The sequence below is a fragment of the Macaca nemestrina genome, chromosome 13 (genome assembly GCF_043159975.1).
Source record: "Macaca nemestrina isolate mMacNem1 chromosome 13, mMacNem.hap1, whole genome shotgun sequence".
Classification (NCBI taxonomy): Eukaryota; Metazoa; Chordata; class Mammalia; order Primates; family Cercopithecidae; genus Macaca; species Macaca nemestrina.
Genome location: NC_092137.1, coordinates 36596826 through 36610360, shown reverse-complemented (window position 1 = coordinate 36610360; position 13535 = coordinate 36596826). Strand labels below are relative to the sequence as shown.

At 39.4% G+C, this 13535-nt stretch overlaps 1 protein-coding gene across 9 annotated transcripts in view; it reads left to right on the top strand.

The window, feature by feature from the left end:
- LOC105464835 (fasciculation and elongation protein zeta 2) overlaps positions 1-13535 on the top strand; it is an 82452-nt gene that overhangs the window by 12247 nt on the left and 56670 nt on the right. For all 9 annotated transcript variants that reach the window (XR_011611612.1, XR_011611614.1, XR_011611613.1 and 6 more), the window contains exons 3-5: positions 1062-1178; positions 3104-3245; positions 5685-5953. Coding sequence is in view for 5 of the 9 variants with exons in the window: in XM_071076511.1 (XP_070932612.1) it covers positions 1062-1178; positions 3104-3245; positions 5685-5953 (528 nt within the window). In the remaining 4 variants the exon portion in view is untranslated. The remainder of the gene's footprint in view (positions 1-1061; positions 1179-3103; positions 3246-5684; positions 5954-13535) is intronic.

Genomic DNA, 13535 nt, shown 5'->3' with positions numbered 1-13535 from the left:
AACAGATAGGTAGATGATAGACAGATGTTCACTTGTTCATTTTAATCTACTGAGTGTTTTCAGGCCAAGTTTTTACAATCAGTACTGGTACTAAACTCTAAGTCATTATTAAGGGGGCTGTTTATATTGGTGTGGGCAGAGTTAAGGGAAACTAACTAGATGTGGTGCAGTCCCCCAGGCTGGCAACAGAAACTGGTACTTTAGCTGTCCTGGACGTGAAGAGGTAAGGAGGGGGAGAGATTACCAGAAACTGTTGAGATGGGCTGTGTTGGAGAAGTCTGCTAACGAGAGCTATGGCTTTGGTGAAGAGCCATAGTCAACAAATGATAGTCTGACAGGGAGGAAGACAGCAGAATACATGCCCAGCCCTCACCATCCCACCCTCCTGTCTCCCAGTGTCTGCCAGTAGGGTTGAACCCACCTGGAAGCCAGATAGCAAGGGCATCCTTTGATGTCCTCCATACCTCCTGGAGCACAGAGCAGGGTGGAAGATGGTGAGGAGGTGAGTGGTGAATCACCAGCTCAGTTAGGTTTAAAGATGTTCTTGGAGCCTAGGGTTATTAGTTTTTGTTAAGAAGAAATGTGCAATTGGAAGGGCTAAGTGTGACGCTCATGGACAGATCCTTCCTTTCAGGGAGTTGATCATCTTTTACTCAAATATTAGAAGTTAGTTTGAAGTAACTAACTTTTATGTTTTCTTTAGAATGTTAACGTCTACCAGTCTTACTGTTTATTGCTAAACCTACCCATATTCTCCCTTCTATTCACTGTGAATTCCCTATGACTTGCTAACGAATACCGTATTTTTTCTGCATATCTGTCAGCTTTTATAGCAGCCTTATGCAGCGTCCTAGCGATTTCATATTTATTCTACATTCTTCTCATTTCTGTTCAAGATGAATATGTACTCATTGCCTGGTACAGGGTGATTGTAATAATTTCTCCCTCTCGAGGGAAAGCTCTCAGTAGTTGCTTTTCTCTGCAGCCTCTTTTACTCAGAGCTGTTAACTTTGTTTTGATCAGGATGTCCTGCTTTTAATGGTGGGTATTTTTGTTTTTAGGTAAGTGACAGTTTGCTCTTTGATACGTCAGATGATGAAGAGCTGAGAGAACAGCTGGATATGCACTCAATCATCGTCTCCTGTGTTAGTGATGAGCCCCTCTTCACGGCAGACCAGGTATAGAGGAGATACTCAGCAACGCAAGGAAAGGAGACTCTAGAGCTGAAAAATGGCTTCTTCTTATGACAGTAAATGATGGCTGTTGGTTTACTTATCTTTCCTATTTTTTTTCTGGTTATACAGGCTTAGTAGTTAACTCTTCCACAGAGAAAAATAAGTATTTGTGACCTGAAGCAGAAGGGATTATGTGAGTTGGGAAGATTTCCAACATAGGCCTTGTTGAAGAGTATAGCAAGGTACCAAGGAAAGGTTATTGCTTAACCCCAAACCAGAAAAATATTGTGAATTTCCTTGTTCCTTTAGATTTACCCAAACATGGACAAACTGTCAAGTATCTGTGTAGAAATTGTTTAGTATCTTCGAAACCCTGGGTAAAAAGCATTCGCATGTATTAAAGTAACATACTGTGTGCCCCAGAAAGAAGTGAGCATTATTCCCGTGGAATGTGCTAGTAAGGTCAACCCCGTATTCACTTAAAACCAGTCGAATCAGCATTCTCATTTTCTGAATACTCTTCCCACCTCTGTTGTATTGTTGAAATGTGATGCCAGAACTTCTTCCTGAAATAAAATGTTCCATGGCTACTTGGACTGTGAATTCTACCACACTCTATTTTTAGGCTGGAAAGACAAGGTCAGTAAGGAGATACATTATGGCAAGCTTGGGAGGAGTACATTAAAAATTTACATTAAAATTGTGTTATTTGGATCCTCCGTAGTCACATTTGTGGTTGAATTGTTCTAGGCCTGGAAAGAATGTGGTGCTTAAAAAAGCAAGGTAATAGTAGGTTGGAGGGTTGTTTTGAGGTAGAGGGTAATCTAGGGATAGACACGACCTTGAGAATTCATTGTCCCCTCACTGACCTGCCTAATACCATAAACTCTCCCTGTTTTTCAGAGCTAGAATAACAGATTCTGTAGGATCCTTGAGTGGCTCATTGTGCCATATTATATTGCCTGTTTTGGAGACTCTTATTTAATTAACATAATCCCATCTCCTTCAGATTTGCCTTTATTTTTCCTTGATGGAAATGTTACCTGTTAAACTTTTAATTCATGAAGCATGGTAAATATGCTCATGATGTCTTACTCTTTCATTTAATTGTATTTAATTTTTTTTTTTTTTTGTAACTTTATCTCCTTTTTTCTAACTGTTGAGTAATTTTCCTGGCTTTCCTTTACATTTTCGCTGAGTTCTATATCCTTCTCAACTTTTAGAATCTGGAACAGGGCAAGATACTGTCGTAAGATTTGAGCAGCACTGTACTAGACAGTAGATCATTGTTTCAAGGCAGATTGTGTTTCTGAAGTTTTTCTGCTTTTCACAGCATTTTTCTCTTTGGACTTCTACTTTTTAAGTAATTCAAAAAATCCCTTTATTTTTCATTGAATTAATATATAAAATTATTTTTCTGCTGTTGAAAGAATATTTTGCTGTGGTGGAGGTCATTTCCCATTTATATATACTTTTTTTGTACTATTGTATTTTCTAAATTTTATGTCAGAATTTTTGATGAGATACGTTTAAATTGAGCACTTGTATGTCTACGGTAAATTTTCTGTTATTTGCTTTCTTCTAACGATTATGATCTGGTTCTGGCGTGTCTGAAGTAAATTATTATGTGTTTGTAGCACGATTTCCTAGACTTTGCAAGACATGTTAGGGCCTTCTGAACCATGATGGACATAGTAAATCCAACTCTATTTAGGTTTGTGTTTAGTATATTGTAATTTTTTCTTGATAAACCATGTTCACTCCTACAATCAAAATTTTGATTATTCAGAGCATCCACACCTGAACATCATTGGTTAATGGAGAATTCAGTGCATTTCTGCTCTGGGTGCCTTAGGTGAGCACCGTGTTCCAGCTAGATCATTTTCCTTTTGTTTATTTGATTAACAGTGGTATGTATGTTTTCGAAGGTTATTGAAGAAATTGAAGAAATGATGCAGGAATCACCGGACCCAGAAGATGATGAAACCCCTACACAGTCAGATCGGCTTTCAATGCTTTCCCAGGAAATTCAAACTCTTAAGAGGTCTAGTACCAGCAGTTATGAAGAGAGTAAGGGAGCCTGCTTAAATCAATGATTTCTGTGCTTTTTGTCTATATCAAATGTATAGTATGATCATCTCCAGAAAGCTTTGATTTAATCCTCCTTCTGTTTGTGTCTGTGTCCAGATTTGCTTTTTTGTTGTTGTTCTTGAGATGCAGTTTCACTTTTTGGCCCAAGCTGGAATGAAGTGGCGTGATCTTGGCTCACTGTAACCTCTGCTTCCTGGGTTCAAGCAGTTGTCCTGTGTCAGCCTCTCTAGTAGCTAGGATTACAGGTGCCTACCACCACACCCGGCTAATTTTTATATTTTTAGTAGAGATGGAGTTTTGCCATGTTGGCCAGGCTGGTCTCGAACTCCTGACCTCATGATCCACCTGCCTCAGCCTTCCAAAGTGCTGCCATTACAGGCATGAGCCACCATGCCCGGCCCCAAATTTCCTTTTATAAGGACAGCAATCATACTGTATAGAGTCTATCCTAATGACCTTATTTTAATGTCATTAAAGACCATATCTCCAAATACTGTAACATTCTGAGGTAGTAGGGGTTAGGACATCAACACATGAATCTGGAGAGGACACAATTGAGTCTATACCAAACCCCATCATATTTGAAGTGTAGAATAGATATTCAGTAATTCTTTGTCAAATGCAATTCCTGTCTATACAAATAGTCTTATGTGTTACTGTGAAGAATTTTGGGAACCATGGATCTGTTTGACGTATATGAGAATAATTAATTCTAGAAACTCTGCAGTTGATTTTCATGAAAAATTTCTGAATAACTATAACCAGCCTGTGAAGAGCCTGAGACCGGTTGGAAGGAAGGTGTGTATCTAATCATTGCCATATGACTGGTCTCCTCCTTGAGTAGGCAGTGACAGAGTCTGTATCTGCTCAACCCGTGTTGTCACCTAGTTTTATCTTTATGGCATGCCCAGTCTGAAGCTTAGTTACCTAAAGAATGTTGGTTGTATGGCTTCAACATACAGATGGTCAGACAGACCAAAGTCTTTCAGATGGTCTGATTTGACCATGCTTCTGTAGATACGGGCTAAATGGCATTAAGGTCCTGACTCCCAAATACAGTCCTGATACTTGATACAGATACTGAAATCTGTATTGGTTCGCTAGGGCTGCCAGAACGAAGTACCACAGGGTGGGTGGCTTAAACCACAGGAATTTATATTCTTACAGTTCTGGAGGCCAGAAGTCTGAGATCAAGGTGTTGGCAGGTTTGGTTTTTTTCAGAGGCCTCTCTCCATGACATGCAGATGGCTGCCTTCTCCCTATGTCTTCACATGGTCTTTCTTCTGTGTTCTGGTCACCCTATTTTATAAGAATACCGGTCATACTGGGTTAGGGCCCATCCTAATGCCCTCATTTAACCTTAATTTACCTCTTCAAAGACCCCCTCTCCACATTCTGAGGCCCTGTGGGTTGGGACTTTAACAGTGTCCTCTCTCTCACATGGGGAGAAGTGCTGAGAAAAGACTGAAATGGGGTTTCGGGGAATATTGTTCCCCTTTGTCTTCCCAGTTGTTTTAGTCCATTCTCGCACTGCTACAAAGAAATGCCTAAAACTGGGTAATTTATAGGAAAAGAGGTTTAATTGGCTAATGGTTCCGCAGGCTGTACAGGAAGCCTGGCAGCATCTGCTTCTGGGGAGGCCTCAGGGAGCTTTTACTCATGGTAGGAGGCAAAGCCGGAGCAGGCATCTTCACATGGCTGGAGCAGGAGGAAGGGGGCCTGGTGGAGGTGCCACACACTTTTAAACAACCAGGTCGCATGAGAATTCTGTTATGAGAACAGCACCAGGGGAATGGTACTAAACTGTTAGAAATTGCTCTCATGATCCAATGACCTCCCAGCAAGCCCCACCTCCAACATTGGGGATTACATTTCAATATGAGATTTGAGTGGGGACACAGATACAAACCATATCACCAATTTTCAACAAAATTCACAGATTGGGGTGTATGTCATTAAGTATGTATTTAATTTAATTCTTTCAGATCAACTCCTTTCCTGTTCAGAGATATCCCAGAACCCTGCTGAACGGCTTGCAGTTTCTTGTCAGCAGGTGGATTCTGTACTTTCCCTCTGCTTTTGTGTTTGTTCTTTTCCATGTACAAGCCTTCACAGTCTTGACTGAAGTATTATTCATGGAATGATTTATTTGCACAAGTAAAAACTTTCGTTAGACTTTCTTCCCAGCAGGCTGAGAAGTGACTCACCTGCCCACTTACCACTACTCAGACCTGCCCTCCAGAAATTTTAGAATTCTGAGAAGATCACACACAGTCAGTTTAATTGCTTGGAATATAATTTTTGCTCTTTGGCATTGATTACATAGGTGTTTATTTAGTTACTCCTAGTGACTGCTCTGTTTTGCTTCCTTGAAACGCTTTTGCCTTAATATCTGCTGTATTTTGTTTTTGGTCCTAGGAGTGAAAAGGCTCTCAGTGTCTGAGTTAAATGAAATCCTAGAAGAAATTGAGACTGCCATTAAGGAGTACTCTGAGGAGCTGGTGCAGCAGTTGGCTTTACGAGATGAACTGGAGTTTGAAAAGGAAGTGAAAAACAGCTTTATTTCTGTTCTTATTGAAGTGCAAAACAAACAGAAAGAGCACAAAGAAACAGCAAAAAAGAAAAAGAAGCTAAAAAATGGCAGCTCTCAGAATGGGAAGAATGAGAGAAGTCATATGCCTGGCACAGTAAGTGGTGTTTTGCAGGAGGCGTCGAACGCTGGAAACAGGTTCCGTGGTAGTCCCGGCCTTCCGGGCTGGTGGCAGGTGCGACAGGTTGTACATGGGCAGGAGTGTTGCACTTCTACTCAGAGCCCAGGGGGATTTTATTCCAGAGTACCACTGTGCTCAGTTTCTTCAGAAAGCCGTTTTCTTGACTAAAGTGTACTGGTTATCTGAATAATACTGAAATCTTTAGCAGGGAAGTAAGTGGAAGGAAGAGGGGGCAAAAAAGGAGAATGTCTTGAAAAGAAGCTTTAGCAAGTGACCATTTTTACTACATCAGAATGTGAAGAGTGGTTATGTGTATTTGGCAAGTAATTTTTTTTTCTTATTTTTGCTGAACTCTTATGAGTCGTGTGATCAGAAATTAAAAGGGGTTTATTTAGAGGTAGCAGAACTCTGCTCAAGGCACAGATTGTTTGTAAACAGGTTTCTCCTGATTTTTCAGCGAGGTTGGAATACAAGAAGGTAAGTGACTTCAGCCATTTGGCCTACTATTTGGCAGACTAGACTGTTACCGGTGAAAACAAGTTTAGAACGTAAAACGCTGACCCTTTTGATAAGATTTTTTTGTGTCGAAGTCTTGTATATTTCTACCTTGATTTTGTTTGTGTGTGAAGAAATGTTGGTTTTATTTTTAGAGTATAATGGTTGGGTAAAGGGATCTCTTTTTCTCAATGGAACATCTCTTTTAGATTTGTGATATCAATAACATGGTCTTACAAATCACAAACTAGCTATTATGGTTTGCAATAATATGAATTCTGTTTTTGATAAAGTCTGATTTATCTAAAGAATACTTACCAGAGAAATAGATCTCATTAACCAGATGCTGATGGAATCCTGGAAATACAGTTCTAGGATGGTGGGCCACCAATGAGCAGTTAACACAAAGAGACTCTTACCATGTGGCTCATTTATTATACTGTTATTAGCCTTTGAATAAATCCATTTTTTTTAGTTTAATGTTCATTTGTATCTATTTTGAAAGGATATCACTTATACATTGACTTTGAAAAAAGTTTTCAGATATCTTATTTTTAAGAAATGGCAGTGTTGATTGAATAGGTGTTTATTTAGTCATTCCTAGTGAGTACTCTGAAAAAAACCCAAAACCAGCCCACATTTGTTTGAATATACAATCCTAGAAAATTTGCTTTAAAATATTAGGGACACTATTTTGCATTTGCATCTCATATTTTTAGAACTGGCACCCTTTAAATTGTCCTGTTATATAAGTGGGATTAAATAAAATGCTTAGTTAAAAAGTCATAGCATGGTTGGTAATTTCTGCCTATTTGCTTTTAGGGATTACATGTAAATCCTCCATTTATTGCTGTTAACACTTGGCTGAGAAAAGTAAATTTATCCCTAGAGGGGTTTAAAGGCTTCTTTTTGTAACTCCCATGTAAAAAGGGTTAGAGTAAATCCATTGTGTAATTTTACATGGCATTTATATTGAGAAAGGATTTGGCAAGGCAACAGTTAGGTCTTACTTCAGCCTTCATTGGTCTTGAAATAGATTCATAGTAACAGTAAATATTTTTCATAATATTTGAACCTTTGAAGTTGCATTTTGCCTGATTTACAATTTGTGTCAAAAATTTTAATCAGTTCAATAATGGCACGGCTAAGCTTGCAGTACTAGTTTCCTGTATCCTTTTAAAGCCTAAAATGTGGCTGGGCGCGGTGGCTCACGCCTTGTAATCCCGGCACTTTGGAAGGCCGAGGTGGGTGGATCAACCTGGCGAAACTCCGTCTCTACTAAAAAATACAAAAATTAGCTGGGTGTGATAGTGCATGCCTGTAATCCCAGCTACTCAGGAGGCTAAGGCATGAGAATCGCTTGAACCCAGGAGGCAGAGGTTGCAGTGAGCCGAGATTGCTCCACTGCACTCCAGCCTGGGCAACAGAACAAGACTCTGTCTCAAAATAAAAAAAAAGCCTAAAATACCAGGGAAAGACCATCCTATCTGTGACACAAGTAGCCTGAAAGTTGCTCAGAATAAACCCAAAGTGAAATGGCCAGTTGGATAAACACATTCCAGGAGCTTGCCAAACATTTTACCAAGCATTTTATATCACATACAGTCTTCGCAAGACCTGGTCTCTATGAATTTACTATTATCAGTGATACTAATTCCTAAAAAATGGTGACCTCCTTAGCATTGTCATGTGTTATCTGTTTTTTAAATAACATCAGTCATTTTTTTTTTCCTACCTGAGATATTTTTGTTTTATTAGCAGGACTTGGAGTTTTTTGTTAAGTATAGAATAACTTCCTTCTGTTTTTCTTGATGTATGTTTCACTGAAGCGGTACATCAGTTTGTAGTTGGCATACCACTTTATCTAAAATTGTTACCTTGTTCTCTTTGGTCCAAAGATACTCTCATGAAATATTGCTGTGTGTATAGAGCAGAGTTAAACTTCTTAATTGTTAATTTTGGAGACAGATTTTGTTTTAAATATTTGTTGTGGTGAAAAAGAAAATAGAGGGCATAGGGATGCTATTTAGAGCATTAGAAAATTTCATTAGACCGTGAAAATATGTGAAATGTTCCAGAAAGTATTACCTGATAAAAGTGAAATATTATTTTGATTGGAGTTTTAGGTTTAAAATAATCATAATGCTGTATGTTGGGTGAGGTAAAACAGCACTCATTCATTCAGCAAGGATTTGTGGAGTGTCTTCCTGCGGCAAGTGTTCTTCAGGATACAGTGGGCAGGATGACTCATGATGATAATTCTTGCACTTTGAGAGGCTGAGGTGGGAGGATCCCTTGAACCCAGGAGTTTGAGACCAGACTGGGCAATATAGTGAGACCTTGTCTTTACAAAATAAAAATTATAAAATTAGCCAAGTGTGGTGGCAAGCACCTGTAGTCCCAACTTCTTGGGGGTCTGAGGCGAGAGGATTGCTTGAGCCCAGGAGGTTGAGGCTGCAGTGGGTCATCGTCACACCATTCCACTTACAGCCTGACCCTGTCTCAAAAGACCCGGTCTCAAACAAAAAGCAAAAAAACAAAGAAAACCACAGTGGTGAATAGAATAGAATAGACAAGGCCCATCCCAGGCCTTCCTGGAGCTTATAGTCTAATGAATAGTCTAATGACGGAGAAAGGCAATAAACAAGGAAAAGAATGAATAGATGATGGAATTTTAGTGGTAAATAAAGACCATGAAGAAAACCAAAGGCTGGGTGAGGCGGTAGATAGGGATGCTGTTGGGAAGCTGTTTTGGAGAGTGTCGCTACACCACTGCTTCTCATTGACAAGGGAGGCTGCCTAGTCCCTTTGCAATTCTCAGTTGGGAGGGGAGGTTAGAGGAGTGGACCTCTTTGGGAAATGCAATTCAAGAGAATGGCAGGCTTTATAGTTCCTCTGTCCTTTTTTGCAGCATCTGGAGGAGCAGAGGATGGGGGTTAGAGAGCGGTTAAAGGGCACTGTCCATTTATCAGTGTGGTGATTTACATGTATTTCTTTGTACTGACCGTGCTGTTTTGGGTGACGCTTCTTTATACTCAGTGTTCTTCTTCTGGAATCACATTCCTTACTTTCTTCTTCTGTCCACTTGGGGGATTTTTTTTTTTCCACTCATCCTTCAAAATCATGGCCAAGCATTGTCTTCCTTTCTTAGAACCTTCCTTGATGACTCTGTCTCTGATGCAGAGTTGACTACTCTCTCTTTTAAAGGGGGTTAGTAGTATTCCTCTTCAGTATTTCTATTATCACTGTCATATCATACTGCAGTTTTTTGTTTTCATGCCTATCTCTGTTTTGTGTCCCTAAGGATAAGAAAGTTAACTTTACTTTCTTGGTATTCTTAGATCCAACCTTAGGTACCTAATAAATTTCTGCTGAATGAATGAGTGAACGAAAGATAAACTTGCAAATGTATATTTCTATCTTGGACCTTTCTGCCAGGTGTCAAACCCATGGACCATGAATCGAATATTGACTAAGAACTTTGGGTTAAGAGCTGTGTTTGAATCTTGGTCCTGCCAATGTTATACAGACGGCTTTGAATTTTGGAGAGATTAAATGAAATTATGTAAGATTAGCAAACATAGCAAACACCATGAGTAAATGCTAATTATTATATATGTCCAACTGCCTCCTAGACAATTCCCTTTGGATATCTTGTAGGAGTCTGAAATTTATACTGTTAAACCAAAGTTACCATTTTCCTAAAACTGAATTATTTTCCTTTGGTTAGCAAAACTAGTTTATCCACTCACTGAAACCGATAGAATTTCCAAGTCAAAGAATATACAGTTTTAAACGGCTTTAAATGACCAGCTTTTCAAATTATTCTGTAGAAATGTGGTCCAGTAAGAGCATAAGAATGGCCATTTTCCCACACCTCCCACCAACGGTGGATATTATGTGCTTTTTAATATACACCGATTGCATAGGCAAACAATGGGTTTGATCTATTGACCATTTGTATTCTTTTATGAGTTGCCTATTATGTTTATATGCTTATTATGAGATGTTTTCATATTTATTTGTGAGGGTACACATACTTTTGATATTGAAGCACCACACTGTGTTGTAATCATTGGCTTAAACCTCTCTTCTAACAGAGTGCAAGCTCTTTAAAGGCTCATTCACACTGCTTTCCCAGCTCCTCACCTCATTTCTTGTTCTTTGCACATCACTTAATGCATGTTTGTTGAATTGAAACTTCAGCGTACAGGAGATTGAATCCCGGAGGATTTAGATTTGTAGTATTTGAATTATTATTGTTCTATTGGGGATTTTTATTGGGGGAGCCAGGCTTCTGTTATATCAAACATTCACAGGTCATTGAGTTTCAGTAGCAGTTCTCATGAATACAAGAATAGGTCGAACAACACCAGGTTATGTTGTAATTTAGTAGTTGCTATTCATCTAGTGTTATCTGAAGTTATCTGGGCATTATGGCCTACCTGCTTAGCATCATAACTTAGTAAACTTATATGTATGAAAATGGAATACTTACTCTCTGAGCATCTAGTAACAAATCTTTGACTTGACTGTCACATGTAAGGTTGCTTATGCTAAGTCTTGTTGAGAAGATAGGAATCAATAGTCTTTTCTGTTTGCCGTAATCACATTGAACTTTCAAGAGAGAATTTCTAGTGTGTTACACTCACCACTGTAAAAAATGCATGACTGCTTCAGTCAACCCTGAAAAAGTTTATACTGACAACTTTTGGGATATTAGCAATCAGTGACTAATCGTAGCAGAGAAAAGAAAAAACTGTAGAAAGAATCACATTACCCTAATTTATTGCTTTTTGGGGGTTAGGGAGAGAATTGCTTAAGGATAGGGGAGAGCTAGGGCTTAGATGATACACACTCTTTCTTGTATATATTTTCTTTCACAGATACATTGCTTCGTTTTTGTGACTCAGCTCATGTTATAATATGACTGATAGCCTTTATTTAGGGCTTCTGTTTAAAACAACATGGTCCTGGCTTTTTCCCCCTTCTTTTTAATTTGGAATTTTTTAACAGCACATTTGCTCAGACGATCTAGACCAGGGATTGTCAAAGCAGACTGCTGCCCAAGGGCTAAATCAACCCTTCACCTGTTTTATGAATATTGTTTTATTGAAACACAGCTATGTTCGTTCATTTATCTATCATCTGTAGCAGCTTTGGTGCTATATGGACGGAGTTGAGTGGTTGCCATGGAGACTGTGTGGCTTACAAAGCCTAAAATAATTAATGCCTGGCTCTTTACAGAAAAAGTTTGCCAATCTCTGATTTAGACTTAGTACAATTAAAAAGTAGAGAAAAAAAGTTATGAACTCCAGTTACGTGAGTTTGCATAGCTAAAAAGAGTACTGTAATGTGTCTGAAATTTGTATTTAAAAGGTTGCCTTGTTTTATCATGAGATTATGTTGAGTTGTTCCTTTTCTTGGAGCCCCTTCAGCAGCAGCCTGAGCTTTGCCCCCAGATAGTGACATCTTGGCTAGCCAGTCTCCAAGCTCCGTGTGGCAGCTTCTTGCCTAACAGCTGACCTCTGTGCTTTGTGTCTGAATCCCGGTAGCTAGGTGAAGAGAGCGAGCAGGTAGACCAGTGTTCTCTAGATGTGGAGACAAACAAAAGGAGTAAAAATGTTGGCAGTCCCTTGGAGATCCTGTATTATACACAGTGATAAAATGTGATTTTAAAAGAAGGTTAGAGGAGAAGTGGAAAAGGCACTTTTTTTCCCCTTTATCTTTTTTTTTTTTTTTTTTGAGATGGAGTCTCACTTAGCTGCTCAGGATGGAGTGCAGTGGCGTGATCTTGGCTCACTGCAACCTCCGCCTCCCGACTTCCAGCGATTCTCCTGCCTCAGCCTCCCGAGTAGCTGGGATTACACGCACGGGCCACCCCGCCCGGCTAATTTTTGCATTTTTTTTTTTTTTTGGTAGAGATGGGGTTTGACCATGTTGGCCAGGCGTGTCTCGAACTCCTGATCTCAGGTGATCCACCTGCCTTGGCCTCCCAAAGTGCTGGGATTATAGAAGTGAGTGACAGTGTCCAGCCTTTTTCCCCTTTATTTAAGCAGTGGTGCTTGAGATACTAAATTCTACTTGATACACATTTTTTTTTTTTCTTTTGAGACAGGGTCTCACTCTGTCGCCCAGGCTGGAGTGCAGTGGTGCCATCTGGGACCACTGCAGCCTCTACCTCCCGGGTTCAAGTGATTCTCCTACCTCAGCCTCCCGAGTAGCTGGGATTACAGGCGCCTGCCACCACACCTGGCTAATTTTTGTATTTTAGTAGAGATGGGATTTCACCAAGTTGGCCAGGATGGTCTTGAACGACTGGCCTCAAGCGATCCACCCACCTCGGCCTCCCAAAGTGCTGGGATTACACGCGTGAGCCACCGTGCCTGGCTCTGATATACATTCTTGAATGTAAATATTGACATATTTTAACAATAATTTGTTGGTGATATTTGATAGTATCTTGCTGCATTTTCTTTAGTGCAAAGCATTTACTAAAAATTACTATTAGCATGATGGAAGGTCATTGTAGGGTGGAGAGAAACTTGAATATATAATGGTTATTTTAATAATTCAAAGCTATGAATTATGAATGACTTTAGATGTGGAACACATTTGTTTTATGAAAAATAATATTACCTAGAGAAATATGTCATCATCAGTTTTTGATATGTTTTTCTCATCTACTCTTTGTTTTCTGCAGTGGTTTTTGGTGGTAGGCTGGTAAGGGTGAACTTTCATGACCAAGCAGTTAATGTAGTAAAAAATCAGGAGTCCATTCTTGACTTCTTTACGTCTTAGAGAGGCCATTGTTAATATACACAAGTTCACATAAAAGCTGTAATCTGCCAGGAAGTTGCGTTCTTCTCGTATACAGTCTTGTGTGCCACATAGTGATATTTCAGTCAGTCATGGACTGCGTGTAGATAGATGATGGAGTCAGGATTAGAATGCTGTATTTTTGCTGTACTTTTTCTATGTTTATCTACATTTAGATACACAAATACTTACCATTGTGTTACTGTTGTCTGTGTTATTCAGTATAGTAACAGGCTGTGTCGGT